Source organism: Gopherus evgoodei, chromosome 4 (genome assembly GCF_007399415.2).
Source record: "Gopherus evgoodei ecotype Sinaloan lineage chromosome 4, rGopEvg1_v1.p, whole genome shotgun sequence".
Taxonomy (NCBI): Eukaryota; Metazoa; Chordata; order Testudines; family Testudinidae; genus Gopherus; species Gopherus evgoodei.
In genome coordinates, this window is record NC_044325.1 from 66,915,713 (window position 1) to 66,939,351 (window position 23,639).

The window sequence follows — 23,639 nt, forward strand, 5'->3', positions numbered from 1 at the left end:
GGAAGCAATATGTTTTGGTAGTGCAAGTGATGTCTCTTGCAGTCAGCCTCCTGTAAGCCTGGATAATCATAAGGTTATGAGATGCTCCAGTGTGGATAATGGACTGAACTCTCAAAACTCCCCTTTTCACTCTCATCTCAGTTCTTATGCTAATGCAAAAGTACTATCAAGCACTTTAAGCAGCATTGAAGACCCCCAGGGATGGGATGATGCGAGACAGGGTTTTGAATCTACATATTCAAGTGACAACAGCAAGCATTATGTAAATGTATCCAGTGAGATACTTGAAACAAACCCCCAAACCAGAATTTCAAAATTTGAGAATCCTTCTGAGCAACCTGGAAACACCTTCCATGCAATTTGACGAAATTGTACTCCTCTACCTTCTGAGTCAGAAACAGCCTCCAAAAAACACAAGGCATTACTTGTGAGCAGGGAACACAAACAATGGCTACAGGAAGGTATAAAAGACAGAAAGGCACCGGAGAAGTTATACAGATGTTTCTGCAAGAAAAACAAGATGCAAGTAGGAGTTCATTTCAGCGACCTTCTTCTTGGGCGAGCATGCAGAATCTGTCCATGCACCTATCGCAGCTTCTTCATAACACTTCCGAGCTGCTGGGAAACCTCTCCCAACAGAATGTTCTAGATAACGAGCAGAATGCCAAAATCAATCAAAGAGGAATTGCTGAAGAGATTGCAAGGGCTGCTGTTCAGACAGTTGTACTCAAACTACGGAGATGTAGGCATTCAAGCTGATATTTCAGAAACATCCACAAAGCAAAAAACAAGAAAATCTATTGCAGGCAAAAATTGAAAATGAATTGATGAAAACTCAGGAAGTGAATGTGATTGTGAAAGTGGTAGGTTCAGATACTGTATGTAAGTCTCAGGAAAAGAAAGATGTAGGTCTGACTGTTCAAGCGAGAACTCCAGAAAGCATTGAAATGAGAATGCAGAGCATGCCTGACTTCAGTGATTCTGCTGCTAATATTTTGGGAGATTCCTTTATGCATCTGCCTTCGTTAGCCAGAGCCTCCACTCCTATCTTAGATTTTCAGAAACCACCATTCAGCGCACAGCAGAATGTTGCTTTTGGCAGTCCCAGAGTTTCTCCTGTTGTATCATCTTCACTGAGTTCAGGACAAGATGAATCTTCATGCACAGTAGTTAGCAGCTCTACTTCTAGTACGTCACAATCTCCAGCACATTACACTCAGGATAAGAGAACTGTTGATGAATCTGATATTGCAGTAGAAAGGAAGCTATGTTATAAAAACACCTTATTAGTTGACAGAGCCTCTTCCCCTATTCTGACACTTAGTGCAAAACCAAGCAACCAGGTTACCTCTAGGAAGTCCATTTGTTCTATCAAGGGATCTGTGGAACATCCTCTTGATACTTCAAGTTTGCTTAGTAATCAGAAAAAGCAAGGATCACGTTCATGTTCTGGCTTTGGCACCTTGGAGCCTCATGTAGACAATTCTTCACAAACAGAAACAGACAATGAATCTACCACTTCTAGAAATAGCAAGGAAATGAGCAAGAAATCCGGAAGTTTCTCAGATAAGAACATAGCTAAAGAGTTCTTAGGAATAGGTGTTTCAAAAGAATTGAAAGAAAAGCACAGATTCACTGTTGACGCACACACTACAATTCGTGCAAAAAGACTGTATCATTCAAGTAGTACTTTAGAGGTTTCTGGCCATGGGGAATATTTAGTTGATGATCTCAAAGAGCATGTTCCAATGGAACGTTCACTACATTGTATGTATGTCACCAGAAGAGGAAGAGGCTCTTCAGGAAGAATCAGATGTGACAAAACCAGTGGAAGTTCTGATGCCTCTTTGATTAAAAACCACTCTCAGACTTCTTTTGTTGAGGAATGTAGACATTCCCCTCCAAATTCTGACTTGCTTTTTAATCAAGAAATTAGCACATGTTGGTCAAGCAAGACAAATGCTGATGGATCTCCAGAACATCAGATACAAGCCTCTTCTGCACAGTTCCACCATTCCTTTTGGAAAAAATCAAAATAGTCGCCTTTTTCCGCTTTCTAAAATGAGTGACATGCATGTATCCCTTCAAGATGACGATGCAGCATCGGCTTCTGCAAGTGAATGTAATACTGAAATTTTACTAAACGAGAATGCCTCCTTAGTGAAGACACACAGGCCACAAAGCTATAGTCTTCGTGACTTGCCCGTACACAATAAATTTATCAACTGGTGTGGAGTGAAGGGCAGTCCTCCGTCCTCAATAATTAGCTTGACTGGCAGTGCTGCTGATTTACAAAATCAAATGGAAAAGAAGCCAGTCAGCAAACAAGGAACTGGAAACAGAAGGGAAATCCGAGCCTTGGGAAAGTAAAACAAGAGAAATTGAGAGACTTCGAAGAGAGCGTGCCCCAGATTATGTCTGGCATACATCTGGATATGAGCAGCACCCTCTTACTGTAGAGCTTACTGAAGCAAAGCTGAATTATGGAATTGGAGAAACAGATGCACTGCTGAGAATTCTTCAGAATGGAACAGGGGAGGATCTGACTTCAGTTCCCATAAAGCAGCAACTTTATGAAAGGTAAATTACTTAAAATAGTTTTGTGTGGAATCTCATGCATTTTAAATACACTTTAATAATAAGCATAACAAGTGTTAAATATTCAGTTTATTAAGAGATCTTAACTGGAAAACAGAAAAATTTGTGTGAACAAGTGTAACATTAAGATTCTCTTACCCATAGTAAATGATAATTAAGAACAAGGCTTTTGCTGTAATAATGGAAATAGGAAGAAGTACAAGCTACAGATTATTCAGGTCTAACCTCCTCCTCCTACTAAGTTAACCAAAATCATTAGCAGCTCTGAGAATCACACGCACATATCTCTGCACTGTGAGCCATCAGAGTAGGATTCTGCTGAGTTACTGCAGTGTAAAAAATTTGACACCTCAGTATTTTTATAACAATATTTCATTCTTGTTTCTGTTAGCAAATACTGCTATGTGAAGGTGGCAAAAACAAATAATAAAAAGACGATGGTGGAGAAACTAGGAAAAATTAAGCCCTTTTTATAGGATTCTTATAATAGGGAAATATTTGTATTGAAAATCAGGAAGTTATTATAATCTATAAGTTTAAGACCAGTATTGAGCTTATCTCTTGATTTTCCCCCTTCTCTCTGGTTCTTAAAAACATGAAAGTGAGTTCTAATTCTTTGTACTCATTTCTTACTATTTTAATGGTTTAGCATTTCTGCAGCTCCTGTGATCATGTCACTGAGAGGGGCTGTGCAGGAGTCCTGTGCAGTGGAATGTATCACTCTGGAAAACTGAGCTTTGTAACTTTACCAGGTGCATACCTTGTAACTCTGACCTTGTACCCTTTAATAGGCACATGAAGACAATTGATGCCCTGAGAAAGCAGAGAGAGGAAAGGCTTCAGAGCTTTAGGAGAACCCGTAGTCTCAGTCCACAAAAGCATCTGAGCCTGATGCAGACGTTGGACACAAACCAGCGGGATCTGGATCTCCCCAGCAAACGCCGAAAGTACTTGCAGCAACTGAGAAGAAATGTAGTAGAAAATACTAGGTAGGGACACACAAACTTCAGTTTTGGGAACCCGTGCTGCTCTCAGGTGTACATGCGCAACTCCCATTTTATTCAGTAAGGTGGACAGTCATGTGTCTGTGGTAGAATGAACACACAGATTCTCATATGGAATGCCAGATGTAGAAGAAGTGAACTTTGGGGCAGGAGAGTTGTTTATTATTTTGTTCTAGAGAAGGCAAAAACTTCCTGTATAAGTTTTGGTCAATTTGATTTCACTTTTCAAACTATTAACCTAGAAAATATTCTCAGAACTTAGGGAAAACTAAGATTCCCCACTCCAAATAAAATGCCGCATAGTTCATATCTACATAGTTTTAATTGATAGTCTAAAGTAGTAAACCATGGACTTATTTTTGCACATATACAATGTGTAGCAAAAGACTTTCTTAGAAGCAAAAGCAAGATGGCACCCCACTTATTATAAATTACTCACCAACCTCTCCTTTTACTCCCCACCCAAAGGGACAAGGAAGAGAGATGAGATTTGCATTATGCTCTAAATATCAACAAACTTGGACTCTGTCAGACCAGTGAGAGAAGTGAATTCCACGGTCTAAGGGCTGTCTGCTGGGAACCCCAGCCCCAAGTTGTTTGAATTTAGAAACTTCCCCAGCTGAACTTTGCAGCCCTAGTGGTAGATGGGGAGAGAGGCAGTCTAATAGATAATTGGGACCCTTGTTTTATTGAGCTTAATAGATCAAAATCAGCATCTTAAGTTGCTCCTATATGTTAATAGGATGTCACAGAGGTGTAAGTATTCTCACTGTGGTGAATACCAGACATGCACCCTGAATCCAATTTTCAAGTTCAGTGCAAAGGAGATGTGAATGTGGTGATTGTACAGGCTGGGAACTGGGGATAGCAGGTGGGAAAGGATAAGTGATGCAACTCATGCCAAGGCTTTCCAGGTCCCTGTGAGAAGATCATGTCAGGGGTAGTCATTGAATTGACTCACCGTGGGAGTTCCATGCTGCCCATTAAGAGAGAGAGTGAAAGAATTAGAGGCATGTGTTTGGGGGAGAAGGGGTGGGAGTGAGGGGTTAACCAAGAAGCAAGAGGGGGCATAGTGGGGTGATGAGATGGGGCTGTTTCAGTAGAACATGTATTGGTGAGTTTCGTTACTGCTGCAGATACAATTCTTCTTCACACATAATCATACATATTGAAGATATTGTATTTAAATAAAGCCTGAGGTGACCATGTGCGCATTTTTCTTTAAATGTTCAGCAGGGTGGAGAGAAGCGAGGTGGCTATTCAGAAGCTCTTCCGTGAAGCAGGGAGAGACTATATTTTGTAGGAATAATCCTGTTTTCCTTATTATGAAGTTCCTTGTTCAGTGTTGGAAGAAAGCAACTCTTTCTGTGATTCTTTACCATTGTCCCATGGCATTGTATCAGACATTTCTTAGTGTGTCTCTTTCCCACTCCCAATCTTTAGAGTCCAAGAACCAAAGAGGAGGATTGCCCAGTATCCTTCAGAGATTGAACTACTACTTCGAGACTATCAGAGGGCACGAGAGGAGGCCAAGACTGAAATTGCAAGAGCAAGGGACAAACTTCGGGAGAGAGCTGAGCAAGAAAAGAGACGTATACGAGAGCAAATATTTTCTCATCTACAGAAGGTGAGCATTAAATTACTGTAGTTACTGAACTGTTCTGCATGACTCATGTTAATGCAATTTCTTTCTTTCTTTCTTTTTTTTTTTAAGTAACCCTGATGGTGATTAAGCCCAAGGCAGATCTTTTATCTTTAATTTTGTCTATTAAGGAGGTAAAGGTAGTAAGGAATAATCTTGTTAACTTGTATTTAAAAACAAACAACCCCATACTGATTCACTGGTGGTGGTTCTGGCCTACCTTTGTGCAATAGTGTCATTTTATTGACAATCAGTATGCCAAGTCCCCTAAGCTTCACTCACTGTATGAGCAGATGTCTTTAAGCCCCGAGTGCTGGATATGAATGCATGTAGTGACTCTACTGATACAGGCTTAATGTGGTTGAATTCTGTACGTTAAAATGACAAGATAAAAAGAAAATCTTTTGCCATCCTTTTTAGTCTGCTTCTCTCTTTCTCCTTAGTCTGGTGTGTGTGTGTGTGTGTGTGTGTGTGTGTGTGTGATCCAGGGGCTGTGTGTGTGTGTGTGTGTGTGTGTGTGTGTGTGTGTGTGTGTGTGATCCAGGGGCTGTGTGTGTGTGTGTGTGTGTGTGCCTCTTCCATTTGTTTTGTATTTTGTCACCCTTATTGTACACGTGAGAGTTTTGCTGGGGTGTTTTGTCTGACTTTGGAATGGTACCATGTTACCTTCAGGTCACTCTGCCTAATTTGTGACCATATTTTCCTATAGCAACTGTTTTGTCACCTCTTCTGAGCAGAAGCTGCAGTAACTCTCTGAGATGTTCCCCAGGGTACAATCTGGACTGCTGAGCAGTAGTGTTTCCTTAATTCTCTAACCTGGGGTGCCTTTTACACTGCTTTGGGGTCGGAACAGCCACCCCTGGCCTGCTCACACATCCTTCAGCATGTAAATTCACTCCCAGCGAAATACATGAGCACTCTGACCAGTCACTCATGAATTACATACAAAGCAACACCTGCAAGCTCTCCAGTCTCAGTCTTGTTCCCCTAGAAATGTGTATCTTGTACTGTCCAGCACACTACTGACCAATGCATGCTCATAGAAGGCCCATCATTTTATCAAAGGAAAATGGTATATGCACCAGCCTTGTTATCCCAAGTGGAGTTTTCCACACACTTGAATTCAAATGCTCTGGTTAAGATAAAGCAACAAGATAAATTTATTAACTACAGAAAGATTTTAAGTGGTTACAAGTGATGATGCATAAAAGTCAGGATTGGTTACAAAAGAAAATAAGAGTAATAGTCAAGCTAATACCTAACTTAACAAGCTAGGTGAACTTAAAAGCAAAGATTTTGTGTCACCGTACACTGTTGTAAATTTCATAAGCTAGGTCTCCTTTCAGCCTGGAACCACTCCCTCCTTAGCTTAGTTCTTTGAGAGTCGCTGATGTCATGAGCAGAGATGAGAGAAGGAGAGGTGAAGTCAAGTGTTTTTCTCTCCCTTTATAATTCAGTTTCTTGTGCTAGAAGCGTCCTTGCTGAGTCATGGTGACACACAGTTCATTGTGGATGTGAGGTTTGAGTCATCCCTGTGATGAAATGTAAACTTGTTGTTTACATCTTCCCTACCAGTGTGTTGTGTCAAGGCAGGGACTCACTTGAAGAGATGCAAAGAGGAACAATTGGAATTTCAAGGAAACTGTTTTTTCTCTTTTCCCCCCGCCCGCCCGCCACACTCTTGACCTAGAGTGTCCACATGAATGGTTTTTATGGTCATTCAGTCTCCATAATCCATACAGTCTTGGACTTTCTGCTGAATTTGCCAACTTAAAGAGTAGTTTTCAATGGTATGCTGTCAAACTGGGGAAACTGGGTGCTGCACGGGTTCGTCCCGAGTCCCATACTAATCAATATTTTCATTAATGACTTGGATAATGGAGTGGAGAGTATGCTTATAAAATTTGCTGGATGACACCAAACTGAGAGCGATTGCTAGCTCGTTGGAGGATAAAAATGACCTTGACAAATTGGAGACTTGGTCTGAAATCAACTAGACGAAATTCAGTAAAGACAAGTGCAAAGTACTACATGTAGGCAGGAAAAGTCAGATTCACAGCTATAAAACAGAATAACTGGCTAGGTGGTAGTACAGTTGAAAAGGATCGGGGGCGGAGGGATGTTATAGTGGATCACAAATTGAAAATGGGTCAACAATGTGATGCAGTTGTGAAAAAGGCCAATGTCGTTCTGGGGTGTATGAAGAGGAGTGTTGTGCGTGAGACACGAGAGGTAATTGTCCAGCTCAACTCAGCACTGGTCAGGCTTGGCTGGAGTACTGTGTCCCGTTCTGGGCACCACACTTCCAGAAAGATGTGAACAAATTGGAGAGAATCAAAATAAAAGTAACAAAAAATGATAAAAGGTTTAGAAAACCTGACCTGTGAGGAAAGGTTAACAAAAACGTAGCATGTATAGTCTTGAGAAGACTGACTGAAGGGGGCGGGGGGGCAGGAGTGTGTGGGGAGACTTGATAGTCTTTAAATAGGTTAAGAGCTGTTTATTAAGAGGACTGTAATCAATTGTTCTCCATGTCCAGTGCAGATAGAACAAGAAGCAATAGGCTTAGTCTGCAGCAAGGGAGATTTAGGTTAGATATTAGGAAAAACTTTTGTACTATAAGGATAGTTAAGCACTGCCATTGCAGGGGTCTCAAACATTGGTGCACCTCCCCTCCCTCCTGTTCTCTGCCTGTGGCACATAACAGTCTAGTCTCCAGTGGGCTATAATACTGTGGTCTCATTTCAGCTGTTGAATTTACTGTGTGGGTGGTGCTGGTGGCCTGTGATACACAGGAGGTCCCTTCTGGGCTAAAACTCTTGACTGTGACACTGGAATAGGCTTCCAAGGGAGGTTGTGGAATCCCCATCATTGGAGACTAGGCTAGACCAGTGGTGGGCAACCTGTGGGCCACGCACAGCCAGGCCACGAGACAGTTTGTTTACATTGACCATCCGCAAGCACAGACGCTTGCAGCTCCCAGTGGCTGCAGTTTGCCATTCCTAGCCAATGGGAGCTGCAGGGACATGCTTCCCATTGGCCGGGAACGGCAAACTGTGGCCACTGGGAGCTGCAGGCGGCCGTGCCTGCAGACGGTCAATGTAAACAAACTGTCTCACGGCCTGCCTGACGGGCCGCAGGTTTCCCACCACTGGGCTAGACAAACATCTGCTGCGCAGGGGGTTGGATTTGATGACCACTTGAGGTCCCTTCCAGCCTTACATTTCTATGCTTCTAAGAATCAGGGTGCTTGTTAGTGTTAGGAGTAGTCATATTTTTTGTAATGTGAACCATCACCCACAGAGCATTGGATTTAAATCACCAAATAAGATCACTCTTATTTCATTTTGCAGAGCTACTGTACACTTGTTTATTTGGCTAGATGCTAGTGAAGGTAGACAACTCCTACTTTCTAGTATGTTTTTAACACTGTGGCATCCTTCACAGGAAGAAGCAAAGCTGAAGACACTTGTAAGCACAAGCACTTTATGTACAGATTCCAGCCTCAGTCTTTCCTCTGGCCCAACATCTGGTTATAACAGCAGCAATGCTGCTACTTATGCTGCAAGTAAACTCAGCAAACAGGAAGCACTGGTGAGAGCAGATTGCTGACGGGTTGTCAATGAGGGTAATGCCTTTCTGATTCTTTGGTGGTGAGAGGAGGGATGCAATAGTAGGTGGCTTTGTTTTGGGGAAGGTTAATGGTCAATCAGGGATCTCAACCTGTCGAGGTCCAAGTGTGTGCCATGCTCCGAAGATGTTAAATGCAGGTCACCACATTATAACTGCAGAGGAAAATGACTGAAATGATAGTCTTCACTTCTTTAATATGACCCAAGATTTGTATAACTTTGATTTCAAGACACTGCATTACACTGTTAACAACTCTAACAATTTTAGCTAAAAGTTAGGTAACCAGAGCATTCTCAGAGCAAAGTGGAAGGAAAGGGTCTCCCTAAACTAATATGTAGATACCAGCTTTGTAAGAAGGTTTTCAGGCTACAAGCATAGTACTTGTTTAATTAGGTAGTTTAATTTCTTTTCCTAGTCCTCACTACAAACTATTTTTGCCCTCTTTTGAATAACAGATTTCTCCTGGAAGTGCAGAGCTCCCAAGAGGAGATACAAGAGGTCGCTCAGCTGTTAGAAATAGTCAACTTTATGTGTTAGAGCAACTAGAAAAGAAATCAGAATGTGGTAAGTAGAAAAAATACATGCTTAAACTGGGATTCACATCATAAATCTGTGTGGCTTTATTATCTGTGCAATCATCCAATTTTGATTTGATTCTAGCTTTTTGAAGCTGTCTTGCTACTATGCATCTTCAGAAAAATCTTGACTATCAGTGTCCAGAGTCTAAAGTGAAATTCATTGAAAACTGCAATAGGATGTATTATTATTACTTTATTTATGTATTTACATTTCACGTAGAAGTTAGGAGCCCCAGTGAGGGGACCAGAATCTCATTTTGCTAGGCACTGTACAAACAGTTCCCATGTTAGTACTTGGATATAGGTAACAACGCAACATATTCAGATAGGAGGACCAGAGTATAAATGCCTTGAAACAAAGAAGTTTGAGGCTATATTTTCAAGTGTAGACTTGCAAATTGCATTATACACACACTGACTTGTGTGCATAGCTATTTTGCGTATATATGTATCGATACCCTTTAACCAAACTAGCAACTTAATTATGAGTGGGTGGTCTTATGGGCAGAGATGATACAAACAAGATGTGCATCAGTAGTTCTTGCAATCCCTCCTATCTTGCCTTGCTACATTTATGGAATGAGTGGTTAGAGATTAAGAGTTAAATGGGTTCTGTTCTCAGTTCTGTTCCTGATTTACCTCTTCTTCTTCAATCTACCTATTTGCACAATGGACCTAATAATACTTATCTTAATAATACATACCGGTATCACAAGAAGCTCTATTTTAGTGAAAAGTATTAATAGCCTTTTGGTTATTTCTAAGTTATCAGCCCTTCTTGATTTTTAGCCCTTCTGAGTTATCAGCCCTTCTTCAGTTACTGATTTTGATGGACATTCTCCAGTTCAGATTTAATCCTCTCCTCTTTGAAAAGCTGCAGGGAATGAAATCTTTTTCCCTAGCATGCTGTCTTACCTTGTTAGTTTCCAGTATTCAACTGAGGTTTGAAAAAATCTGCAACTAAGGCCTACACAACTAAAGGAGAACATGCAGATGTCAACACACATATTTTAAAAGAAGTGAAGTCTAATGTGGGCTAAACTTTTTGTAGTAGAATTCTGCTTTAGTGTATCTGCCAGCTCATGAGTAGCTCTGCCCGCTACTTATTTCTTTAAATATTTTCAGCAGCATTAGGAGTGCATTACGCACAGTCAGTGAAACCAGCACAAAATAGGTGAGATCATCCAAGAAAATCCTGACATATTAGGCCATAGCCTTAGTTTGGACTAAATTAACAGAGTGCAAATCGGGGTGGTGTGGAGAGGAGCCTTAAATTCTTCCTTGACACTGCCCAGGTCCTGGTGTTGTCTCTCCATGGTGACAGCCCCTGTGCTGTTCTAGAGCATCATGAGGGCTATTCTAATTTACATCTACCTTTAACAGCTGCAGGTGGATCAACATACAACCCAAGATTCTAAGAGTGGTCATTTAAGAATAATGTCATTGAATATATATGTGGAGTGAATCATGTGACGGACGTTTCAGAACTGGATAGATATCAAGGTAGTCAGTTTTAAGGCACAGTTCCCTTTGCAGTCTCTCTTTTTTTTTTTTTAAAGAGTATTTTTGTGCCTTTCATAACTTGTAGCGAAGTATACATCTTGTTGCTATAGGAAGTGAGATGCTGAAGAACCACCACCTTCCCCATCCCTTTTGTGTTCCAAGAGTAAGATGCACTTCTTTGCCATTGCTGATATAAACACATCGCACAGCACTCAGATTATTTTGAAATATCTACATTCAATTTTCCCCTTGAGAAAGCTGCACATGATAGTAGTCACATTGCTGAATGTATTACTGTGAGGTACTTGGGTACCACGGTGATGGAGATGGTATAGTAGCCTGAATAGAATATTTTTTTCCTCTCCATTTCAAAGACGTCTCCTTTAACTTCTTCACTTTCCACAGAGAGCAGCAGAGTTCAGCCACCACTTCCATCTGCTAGCATCAGCCATAGGTTCAGTCCTGGACTAACTCTTTCAGTCAGCTCCTCTCCTACAAAAGAATACCAGGATTTGTCCAAACACATTTTGGTTAATGCCATCACTGAGGTGAGTAAATGAGCATGGTCATTATCATTCTGTATTTCCTAACAGAGTGTGCGGCAGGTTTCCAACAACACACTCTCTGGAACATCTGTTGCACTCCTTGCTCAGCTATCTAGAAAGCTGATTTGACCATGACAGCTCACTGTGGCCTGCCCTTTTTTATTGGTCAATTGTATATAAGGATGCGCAGATAAATTGAAATGGCAGAAGTGAAGCAAGCCAGGTTGCAGCCATGGGGTTCTGACTGTTGTGTATTATTTAGAATTTTAAAATAACAACCACCAGCCTACATTGGTGAGCACCATAATGGTGAAGGTTTGGCGAGGGCAACAGGCTGTAGTCTTACAGATTTTGTAACATGCTTGTTCTCAATCATTCCAGGCAATTGTACAAGTTTACCAGACTTAAACTTCATTGTAGCACTGTAGCTGACCATTTCAACATTACTGGGATGGGGATTTTAAACTAATGCTTTTCTCCCCAAATTTCAGTTAAGTTTTAACACTGTGCAAAGGATACATACAGTAATACTAGATCCAAGGAATTTCTGTCTATCCATCTTGGACTCTTCTCTGAAAGCGTTCTGCTTTCTGCCTAATGCTTCCTGGCTTATTGACCAGGCTGTATCCAGCATGACTGGAATATGCATGCGTGCACGTGCATGCAGAGGGTGGGAGAGCCAAACTTGACATACCTCTGTTTGGAATCACACTGGGAGAACATCAGCTGTGCTCCAAGTGGAGGGGCAGTTATATACTGTCCTGTCAACCCTCCCACAATAGGCAATGGGGAGGTGTGGTCTTACTACTGTGGCATGACTGGTTGTATACACTTAATTCACACGCAAACAGTTAAGACTTGCTCTTCAGTCTGGCTGAGGCAAACTGCTGTGCTGCAAGACAGATGAACACAATTTATAGATCAGGCACTTTCCCTTGATTACATCTCTGAATTGTAATTTTTAAGGTTATGGCAGCCTGTTCAAATAACCTGAGGAACTTTTACAAATGCCAGGCAGCAGCTGGTTGGAAGTAAGTATATGCCAGATGTTTTCCTTTTTGGGGTACTTGGACACATTTCTATGTTGTCTTTAGTGCAAATACCTGAAGCGTGTCTTTTTTCTTTAGATACCAGTGTACAGAAAAAGAGGTACTGGTTTATTACAAAGTCTTCCCATCAGCAACTAAGCATGGGTTTTTGGGAGCTGGAGTGATTGAAAGACCCCTTCCCAATGTGTGGTGCATGGTGAAAGACCCTGACAAAAGGCATCTATATGACAAAACCATTAACACAGCTCAAGTACATAAGAAAGTAATGAGCCATATTCAGCTGGGTGAGTTATCAATTGGGATTGTTGTGTGTAAGGGGAACTTTATGGCAATTGGTTCATAGCTGTCTCTGTCCTCTGAAGAAAGTTATCAATTCCCATTGCTAGCCATTTTATCAGAAGAGATGAGGTTGAAAAGTCAAAGAATAAATGTAACCTACTGTAGTGAAAACCACATCATAAACTGAACAACAGACACATGAAGTGAGATGCTTTTGGTAAATACCCACTCTGATGCTGTACATGTAGGGCCAGATCCTCAGATGGTGTCAATTTGATGTAGCACCATTGATTCATAGAGACCCAGGACCTTTTGAACCCACCTCTTAGAGATCATAGAAGCTCAATAAATAAAGGAGACAGATTCACCCTTATCTCAGACCCTCTGTAATGAAGAATTTCAAAGCCAGAACCTACGTGTTACTTTAGAATGTTACTTGTGTTTTAAAAAGTTCATCATATGCTCAGTGTGCCCAGAATATTCACTATTTTATTGACCCACTGTAACATACTGGCTTCTATAGAAACAATGAGCTGTTTGGAAAACAAATGTTTTGCTACTTTTAAAAATACATATTATTACCTCTTGGAAGATCCTTGGAACTATTATTATTAAATATTCATCTATAGTACTACTGGTGTGCATGGCTTTTGACAGAAAAAATAAAGACATGGGCTTGAAAGTTATGAGAATAAATATGTAACAAGGGGCTTTTTAAATAGCTGATTTGACTCATTACAGTTTCATGTCACCAACTCCTTAAGGAGCTGGCTTTCCCCTCAGTTCTAATCCATAGATATGTCTCAACATTTCTGTTGGACAGAGTTCTGAACTCAGTCAGCAGTGGCAGAAACTGTAGAAATTGGGTGCAATAGGTTGTCTTTTGCACTAGTCTATGCTGCTTTTCAGCGTGGACAAGTTAATATACAGGCATTTGTAAGTTTTGAAGGCAGTGGAGAATTGTACAGATGAGGAATAAGTTTCTTCTAAAGAGGAAACATTCAAAAGCACGTAGCCATGTATAGTTGCTGTAGTGTGATTTTTTTTTTCCTTTCACCCCCCTCAATTTCTTACAGTATATTTGGTGAGTGATACTTCATTGTGTTACCTAAAGCAACCACGGGATTTCTGCTGCATCACCGTAGAGGCCAAAGAGGTAAATTTATCAGTATTTTCCAAGATGTAGCGTGCCGGTAATCTAAATTGTTTAAGATTACTGTTCAAGAAAAAGATGGGGTATGGGGAAGAGGGTCCACAGTTGTACACCCTTATGAATTAGGTGCGAAGACAGATTTGCTTGTGCTCCTGGAGTCCTTATTGGTGTTGAGAGTTCAGATGCTGATTCTCAAATTCTAACCTGATTCCTTATATTACAAGGTAGATTTATCAGAACATAAGAATAAAATAACTCGGGTTGCATCCTGAACAGCGGGTATGGCCGGTGCCTTGTAAAGTTGTCTGTAGAATACAAGAGGGAAGATTTTTCCAGACATATTTGCTGATGCACAATGTAAAATGCTTTGGCAACAAACCGCTCTGGTATTCATCTGGAAGGGGTGAGCAGAGCATGGAGGTGCTGCTTATTGGCCCAGCACAAAGATTTTATACTTCTATTGATATGGGAGCATGGTTTGTGGAATAACCCAGCATAGCGAGGATGCCAGAGCAAAGATGCAAGCAGAAGTATTGCCATTAGGATTGTTAAAGAATCGTAGTTCAAAAAGCTTCAGTATTCACACATGAAAATAATGCATCAGTAAAGAGAGCAGTGTATAATATTTGGAACTACAGCAGATTTTATCTCACACCACATTTGGAGTAAGGAATGCCTGAACAATGACCCTTAGGCCATTAGAATAAATAAATATGAAAAAAGTAAACTAAGCATCTAGTAACATTTCATAGATTCCGAGGCCAGAAGGGACCATTGGTTATGTTATCAGCTGCCCATATAATGTCTCTCAGGAACTTACTGAATTTCAGGTTATTTAGTTAAAGCATAGACTTAAGATACCTTAAATTTTATTAGTGAAAATACAATTTAAAAACACAGAAGTGTATATGATGCTGTTTACAAACTTAAATAAATGAAACTTGATACAAGTCCTTTTATCAATTAGCATTCAAGTAACTTATTTTTATATGCACTTGATTTACTAGGGCCTCAACAAATGCAATTTTAAATTTAGGTAATAGCTTAAAATGGAAATGTCAGTTCAAAATGGCCTTCCTAGATTATTCATAGCCATGGTTCCTCTTTAAAGACTCACACACTAATACCAAGTATGCACTTAGGCTGCAGTCCAGCACCACATTTAAGCACAGGAGCAGTCCCATTGACTTCAGTTGGGCTACTCAAATGCTAAACATTAAGCACATGCTTAGTGAGTTGCTGGACTGAGACACTAATGATTTTAAACTAGCTTTACTTTCTCTGCAGATTCACCAGTAGGTATAAAAATGTAACCTCTAACCGTAACCTACTTCAAGTTTTGTCACTTTGTTATTTAAAAATTTGGTTAAATTGCTCTCAAAGAGCTACATGGAGTCTTAGTTTGCAACAAGTACTAGTTTACTAGTTTGCCATGCACTAACTGGCTGTGTGGACCTTGCTTCTGCGTGCCAGAAGTTCAGTAGTATACTCTGAAATATGTGGTAGCAGACTCCCTATGGCAACTTTGCTGAGGAAGGCTAGGGCTGTGTACATTCACACCCTGGCTGGCTAAGACCTCTGTATGCATGCATTCAGTTTCCTGTTAAAAGTAATGCTACACTGATCTATTGTAATACATTTTCCAACCCAGTGGACTTAACTTTTTGAAGCTGGGAATGGGGAGTGGGATGGATCACTTGATTACCTGTTCTGTTCATTCCCTCTGGGGCACGTGGCATTTGCCACTGTCAGAAGACAGGATACTGGGCTAGGTGGACCTTAGGTCTGACTCAGCATGGCCGTTCTTACGTACTGTCTGTGAGTCATACAGAAGACATGACATACCAAAACTTGAGTAAGCTCTAGGTGTTAGCTTGCATTCATAGTTGACATTTATCTCTGTGAGGAGTCCCTTTCATCAGCAATGCCTTTCTCTTTTCTGCCTATCACAAATTATTCCCCATTTCAGAATGTCTTATTTTCTAGGGTGCACTCTACTCCCATCAATCTAACATATCATTGTTTAAACTGCACCAAGATTAGGAGCAATATGGTGTTTCAACTTGGGGGGGGGGGAAGGGTGTTTTTTTAAATCTAGTCGAGACAACCCCCTAGTTTTTATTTTTCTTTGAAGTGTATGAAACTTAGTTTTTTCCCTTCCCTTCCTACCCACCTCTCATCTGTATAATGAAGTCCAGGATCCATAGCTGCTTGACATTCAGTTTTAGATGACCTGATGTTGCACATTTTTGTTTACCTATATTCCAGCTGCAGGAGACTGTGGCATCCACCAGTTGGTTATTATAAGTGTCTTACAGAGGTTGGCATTCTTGTCCAGGTTTCTCCTTCTGCTTTCACATTCTGTAAAAAACTAGGTTAAGCTAACATTTAAGAACTACAGTATTTATGTATGAATCATTGCCTCGAATCAACAGCACATGGTGTTGTTTTACCTTTAAAATGTATCACACATTTTATATTGCTTATGTTAGGACTGTGCCTTAACAGATTGAGCTGTCTGCACTGAAAGGTGAGTGAATTTAGCTAACTTTATTGTAAATGATTCAAATCAATGGTATCTTATATTGTAAGCAGATTGTCACTTTTCTTCTCTCTGGCTAGAGGGAAGTGGGATTCTTAGAGAGGATCCCCTCACAGGTAACAGGACCCCCCTAAGAGCATTTTTTTGTTTATTAAATGAATGGGTATGAGCTGGTTGAGGCATTTCCTTTGCTCAGGACTAATAGGTATCAGTATCCCTTTGGACCAGACTTTGTCTCAGTGTAGTGTGTCCAAACTATTTCATCTGTGTAACTTGTACTGTGCCTTCTCTATGGTAAATAAATAACTGGTTTTGGCACTCTATTGTATGCAGGAAAACTTGTCGATTTTAGCTATTCAGTCTATCTACGATGAGTCCATGCCTCGTCCTTGTAAAGAAATGGTACGAGGAGAGATTCTGCCAAGTGCTTGGATATTGGAACCTGATAGAGTAAATGGAAAAGACATCACCAGAGTCATTTACATGGCACAGGTGAGAGATTCCCTGCAAATGTTTTGATTCAGTTACACATCCAGTTGAGTCTAAGCATTTTTTGATGTATAATACTCACTGCAGAAATGGGTTAGGGACAACTAACATTAGTCTCAATATACTAGCATGAGTACTTTGCCAGTCTTATGTTGACAGATTTTAAATCATACTAAATTCAGTGAGATTGTTGTGAGCACAGTGGTAGCCTGATTACAAGAGACTTAAGTTCCAGCCTGTATTACATATTGGAACACTGTTTAAGCTAGTATGAAGATAACCTTGTTACAATCATGTCAGGGCATCTGATTCCGTATGTAATGTAGATAGATCCCTTTATTGATATTACAGCATCTAAAGACTGGTTTACACAAGGTGTTGTCATGTGTTCACTATAAGATTTTTAGTGAGCAAAATCTATACAGCACATACTTGCAATGTATTGAGCTCCAACAAGTGCCATCTGTCTAGGGTTAGAAAGGTAATGGTGTCTAATAAGTCCCAGAATCCAAGGTTATAGTTTCCACTCTCCTAATGATTGTGTCTCAGTTTCTCCAGTTGTAAAATGGGTATAATACTTACCTAGATGTCAGAAGGCTAATTAACAGGTTTGAGAGCCTTCCATAAAGGTGACTTTATATGCAAACTGTAATTTTTCATTTGTGTGGCTCTGCAACTGAAAGTAAACAATCACCACAGTAGTCTGTGTATTTTCTTGCAGCTATTATAAATAAAATGCCAAAATGTATAAAGAATGAGATTGAAAATAATACAGTTCCATTGTAATACACTGCCATTATGCAAGACCTCCATTGAGCGTATGATGTTCATTTCAGCCCCTATCTCAGGCAGAAAGGGATCAGAGCCAGGTGATGAAAGTGAGTACAGGAGAGATGACAAATTAGAGGAGGTCACAGAAGGTGGTTTACAAGTTAGTCTTCACTCTTTGAGATAATACAAGAGCAAGGGGGAAGTCAATGAACCTGACAGACAATAAATGTAAAAGTGAAAAGGAAAATTACTATCATAGTTGCATCTTCCATTCTTACAGCATAGGACTAGTATTATGGTGCCAGCTACAAGGAAGCAAAGAATTGTAAAACTCAATCCCCTGTTGCCAAGTTGAGTGAACAGACTAGGGAGTATTTAAAAGAGAAAACAGATCTCCCTCATTTTGATGAACTGTGATACAGAAGTTTGTGTTTGTTATGCTCTTAGCATCCAAACTAATTCTGTTTTTTCACCTGCATGTTAAAAATAAAAAGGAACGGGACTGTGTAGTAATGTTATACCCTGAGAGCTAAAATTTAATGAAGCTTATATTTTTTCCTCAAAGAACTTTTCATCCCCATTTTTCAATTGTCTGTTCTATTGTATAATGCTCTCCCTATATTTTAATGTAAAATCATTGTTTACAGTACTTTCAGTGACTAAGGGCTTTAGTTTGCCTACTTAATTTTCTGCAGTATAGTATACACTGAATTTGCATAATTTGTCAGAGGAGCTTGTTCTTATGAATTTGAAGCTGACTTAAAGTCACAAGCTATAAATCAAACCACAAATTACATTTGCTCAAATCATACCTAAGCACTGCAGTTGACTGTCTCTCTTATACAACACAAGTATGAAGTAGGCAGACTTAATTTTAACTTCAGATTTCAATCATACTATTAAACACTATTGCCTTTTTCCTGAATCATCGTTATTTGTGGCCTGCTGGCACATTCTGTGACACAGGGACTTTACTGGGTACTCTTACACCATTTAGCCATTGGAAACCCACACTGGAAAAAAACTGTCTTGACTCAAGAGCACTGACAAAAACCCTTCTATTTTAATTTCTGCAGGTCGATCTTGGCGCCCCAGCTATCCCTGCACAGCTTCTGAGCTCCATTGTTAAGCGGCAGCCTCTGGTGATTGCTAGGCTAGCACATTTTTTTGCTAGTTAACAATGTTAGTTAACAACAGAACCAGACACAGTTACAGTGGGAGACAGCTACTAAGTACCAAGGAATGGATGTGAAAGTCTTTATCTTCCAGACAAAGTAACATTTCGGCTTAGAAAACATGTCCCACTTCAGAACTGGAGATGAGACACCACAGGCTAACCAGCCATGGGCAAAGCTATTACTGAAACAAACAAATGGAAGATCAGCAGCTCCAGGAATCACTGTTCAAAGAGTAAACATTTCTGGGGTACTTTTCCTTACCAGAGGTAGGTCCCTAACTGCACTTGCTGTTCAGTAGTGGGAAAAAGTACTGCCTGTAAAAGTTCTGTCAGCAAAGGCAGAGAGCGGTCACCTTGCAAGCAATCAACCTCTATATGCAGAAATCTGAAATGGCTGTAACCTGCCTTTTGCACCCAAGCAAAGTGCAATCCTTCCAAGAAAAAAGAAGTGGTGTAAGAGTGTATCATGGCCGGAGGCTTTTTACAAGCCCTTATATAGAGAAACAAATCTGTCGTACTGCTCCTTGTAGCATCTGACAAGAATTATGCTTACAGATAGAGGCTTCGTAATAAACATTGTAGATAAAGTCAGCTTGCCCACCTGGAGGAGTCACTTCATCTTGGCAGGGTTAAAATGTTAACAGCATGACAAACTAATCATTCTACACCCCGCTTGAATGAAGAGCTAAATCCAGTATATCAAACTGTCACTATTGAGCAACAGTGGCAAAAAAACATACCTCAGGAGATGCAATTTATTAGTGCGCTACTACATGATCATCATAATGCAGAATTAGGTGCTTTGAAGTGGAGAAACCAAATTGACAGTTGTAAAGCAAGACTATTTATTATTTTTAAAATAGAACCAATGATTCAAGTTGTTTCTAGAATTAAAATCCTGCAAACATGAAAAGTTTAGCTTTGTGCTGATGGCTGTTCCATTCTTTTTCTCACCTGTACCAACTAGATTCTCTAGCCTGTGACATTGGCTACAATGGGACAGTTCCTAAGGTACAGAGCCTTTCTGTTCACAGTTCCCTTGTAGCATTACTTATGAGCTCATGGCTGGGAGAAAATCTCCAGCTGAGTTTTGTCTTAAACTCCTGCTTTAAAGCTTTATATACAGAAAACCCTCTTCCTATAAAATTCAGTCATGAAATTCTTTTAAAAATAATTAAGGGACTAGGTGTCATTGAGCTGTATTATTATTATTTTGGGTAAAGCTCTTCAACATTGCTATAGCAGAGAACCACTTAAGGCATTTTATTGCTTGTAAGGGGTAAAGGTCCCTGCTGTCCAAGGTAGTACTGCACTTTAAATGTGATGAATGGGTGCCTATATAAAGTATTTAACTTAGACAACCAGCCTTAGGGGCCATGTTGGGGTGAAAAAAATCATGGCTGTTTTTCTTAATTTCAGCAAGTCCAGTGCACCTTTAGAATTGGAGGGCTCAAGTCTGCGCCTTCAGTTCAACTCTGCAATCCACCAACTTCACTGAGGGTGCACATGCCTAACAGGACAGAATCCAGTCCTTAAGCTCAGTAAATTAGACACCCATTTGTGTCAAATGCTCCAGAAAATTAAAGTAAAATATTCAGGTCAAATTTTTGTTCTAGTCTGACAAGGATGAGTGATTGCTTAGCACCTACTCAACGACTGTTAAGTTTACTTCATTAATCACTCACCTGCCAGAGAAAACAAATTCCAGAAATAGCTTTCAGCAAATGACAAGCCCCCACGCTGCACTCCCCAACCTTTAAAGGGATAACAACCTATTTCCTGCTTTCCACTGAAAAAAGCCATCGTGTATTGATTTGTTACTTGGGGGTGGACTTTAAGTGCACGGAGCAAAATTCCTCCTCCTGGCTCTAAGTACCCCAGAACCCTTCAATTCAGACTTAGGGTATGGCTACACTCACACTTCAAAGCGCTAGTGTGGTTGCGGCACCAGCGCTGGGAGAGAGCTCTCCCAGCGCTACAGGTACTCCACCTCCCTGTGGGGATTAGCTTAACAGCACTGGGAGCTGCGCTCCCAGCAGTGGGGCAGTGTTTACACTGGCGCTTTGCAGCGCTGTAACTTGCTGCACTCGGGGTGTGTGTTTTTTTCACACCCCTGAGCGAGAAAGTTGCAGCGCTGTAAAGCGCCAGTGTAGCCAAGGCCTTAGCAGTAGCTACAGCACATTGCAAATCGGGAAAGTGCCAATAAGCTATTTTAATGCAGCTAGACAGTGAAAGGTATGAAATCTTCATATAATCCATAAAATATTTGCTGTTTAAGTGAAAGGTTTGCTTGTTTTCCATTATTTTGGACATGGCACTCTGTTAATGAGAAAACCAGTATTTTCAGGAACAACATCTAGGATGACTCAAGGAGGTCAGTGACCGTGCCTATTGAAGGATAATGTCTTATTGTACAGTGCATCAGATGTTTATTTTTATAAATACATATGATTGTTTTTTCTATGTTTACAAATTAAGTTATTTATATATATGCGCTTATTTTGAAGTTTTTTATATGCTGATGAAGCTAATTTTTATTTTTACTGATATCTATCTAATTAATAAGCTTTTTTTAAATACAATTGTCAATTGATACTAAATAGCCCTATTTATACAAATGTTTTCTTTTGCAAATAACATTTTATGATACTGTTAATGTGTGGGATTGGTTTGTTTAGAAGAAAAGTGGGACAAAAGCTAGCTGATGTATTTATGAAGACTAGGCAAAAGCTTCCTGTCAGTATTTTACTATCATAGCAGTAGATTTGAATGATGGTGAATCAAATCAAGTGTACTGTATCTCTCATCCCATCTCGCTCTCAGCAAGGATTGCTCTTTTCATATCCATAATAAACGGTATTTTCTACGTAGAGAAGATGCTCCAATTGACATTCATGGTCTTGACTCAACATGCTCTGTCTACTCAGCTCCTCACAAAATGTGAGTTAATGGTCATTAAAGTGATTTAGGAAATAACTAAAAGGTTTACTTGATGATAAAATTCTGTAGGGCTTCAATATAACATCCTCTAATGAGAAGTTACTTATTAACTTCTATAAATTATCTAATTCTCTATCAAAAATACAAACAGCACAAGACACTTGCAATTCCTTCAAAGCATTATTACAGCATTTTCCATACAAAGCAACGCCTAGCTGTTAATTTGGAGATACTGAAGTCAGGAGTATAGCACTGAGTCTTGTTCAGACTTTTCAAGATGCACTTTACAGTATCAACCCTAACAACTTCCTAGCTGACCTCCACCTGAGTAGCAGCTAATTTTCACATTTTTTGGATGGCCACTGTTTCCTACAGAAGGGGAGGGAAAGCTTCTAGCTAGTGGGATTTGGTAGGAATGAGTGCTCCCTCCCACCTCACATGACCCCTTTCCTCCCCCACACTAGTTCCTAACCTCTCACCATCAGCAGCAGCCACTAGAGTAGGCATAGAGTAGGGGTCTCAAATTCATGGCCCAAAGAGGGGAGATACATGCAGACACCGCCCCCTGCAGCTCTCAGTGGCTGGGGGAGAGGGACAGAGATACCATCATTAGTTGCCAGGCAGTGTCATTTTTTTCCACAACGAATATAAACGAGTCAAAATACTCAACACAACTATCTGATGCAATCCTGAAGGTTTCAACTGCTCAGTCACTGGGGCCAAACATCGACAAACTGACAACTGAAATGTTGCCGTGTGTCTGGCAAACACTAAAAACTCTCTGGTAGGCGAAGAATTGTATAAAGTTATATGACAGTTTCATTATTTCTAAGAAATTTGAAATAAAAAAATACAATATGAATTTTTTCTTTTCTGAACACCATCTTTAGTGACATTATTGGCCTGCTGGGAGGATTTGAGGACTGGCATTGGGCCTAAGGTAAATGGAGTTTGAAACCCCTGGTACAGAGAGAGCCTCCACTGCCTGTGTAAGGAAAAGTGGAGAGGGAGAGAACAGGACATTCCCATGCTTAGCTAGACTCAGAGGAGGCAGAAAGGGTTCCTCCCAAGAGAAGTATACACTCCTCTCCCCCCTTGGCACCTCACTCCAGATGGATTCACTTGAGTAGAACACACTTCATTGGGAACCAGAAGTACACAATCAGGCTTTAGCAGAGACCGCCCCCCCTGACCCCTCCCCCCCAAAATACAGTGCAGTACTGTTAAATGTAAGCTACTAAAAAAAAATCCCTTTCCCTTTAAAAAAGATTTGACAAGGTAAAGGAACTGTTTCTGTACTTGTTTCATTTCAATTAAGAAAAACACTGCTTTTAAGTCACTGTTCCATTGTAAACTTTTGAAAGAACATTTCAGAGTTACACACAGCCTCCAGTCCCGGGGTGCTTGTAATTGAGGTTCTATTACAACACTGAAGATGAGGACCCTGCTTTCAACATAATGCTCAATGGATGATTTATTTAATCTTAAACTACAGAAAAACTAGATGTACCCCACTAGAGAGCAGACTGAAAATTGAAAGTCTGTTACCTGATTATTTCTTTTCTAGGCCAGGCCAGTCAGAGGCCTGGTCTACACTACACGTTTACACCGATTTAACGCTGTACCCAGCCACACTACGAGGTCCTTTATATCGATATAGAGGGCTCTTTATATTGGTTTCTGTACTCCTCCCCAATGAGAGGAGTAGTGCTAAAATCGGTATTACCATATCGGAT

At 40.3% G+C, this 23,639-nt stretch overlaps 2 protein-coding genes across 6 annotated transcripts in view; one reads left to right on the forward strand and one right to left on the reverse strand.

Moving 5' to 3' along the window:
- Positions 1-20,925, forward strand: part of STARD9 (StAR related lipid transfer domain containing 9) — a 175,421-nt gene extending 154,496 nt beyond the window's left edge. The window contains 19 exon segments of the mRNA XM_030559592.1: positions 1-404; positions 407-472; positions 475-512; positions 514-709; positions 712-2,027; positions 2,029-2,334; positions 2,336-2,407; positions 2,409-2,436; positions 2,439-2,580; positions 3,390-3,587; positions 5,046-5,229; positions 8,692-8,838; positions 9,333-9,441; positions 11,364-11,506; positions 12,470-12,534; positions 12,631-12,836; positions 13,908-13,987; positions 16,860-17,018; positions 18,863-20,925. Coding sequence (XP_030415452.1) covers positions 1-404; positions 407-472; positions 475-512; positions 514-709; positions 712-2,027; positions 2,029-2,334; positions 2,336-2,407; positions 2,409-2,436; positions 2,439-2,580; positions 3,390-3,587; positions 5,046-5,229; positions 8,692-8,838; positions 9,333-9,441; positions 11,364-11,506; positions 12,470-12,534; positions 12,631-12,836; positions 13,908-13,987; positions 16,860-17,018; positions 18,863-18,964 — 3,961 coding nt within the window. The 3' untranslated portion in view covers positions 18,965-20,925.
- The window catches only part of CDAN1 (codanin 1), a 96,693-nt gene that overhangs the window by 25,745 nt on the left and 47,309 nt on the right, over positions 1-23,639 (reverse strand). The window contains exons 28-29 of one of the 5 annotated variants that reach the window (XR_004000016.1): positions 12,198-12,395; positions 9,634-11,450 (exon numbers count right to left, since the gene is read on the reverse strand). The exons of 3 other annotated variants lie outside the window; for them this stretch is intronic. The gene's annotated coding sequence lies outside the window, so the exon portion shown is untranslated. Of the gene's footprint in view, positions 1-9,633; positions 11,451-12,197; positions 12,396-23,639 lie in introns of those variants that run through there. One more of the 5 variants, XR_004000015.1, reaches the window with a different exon arrangement.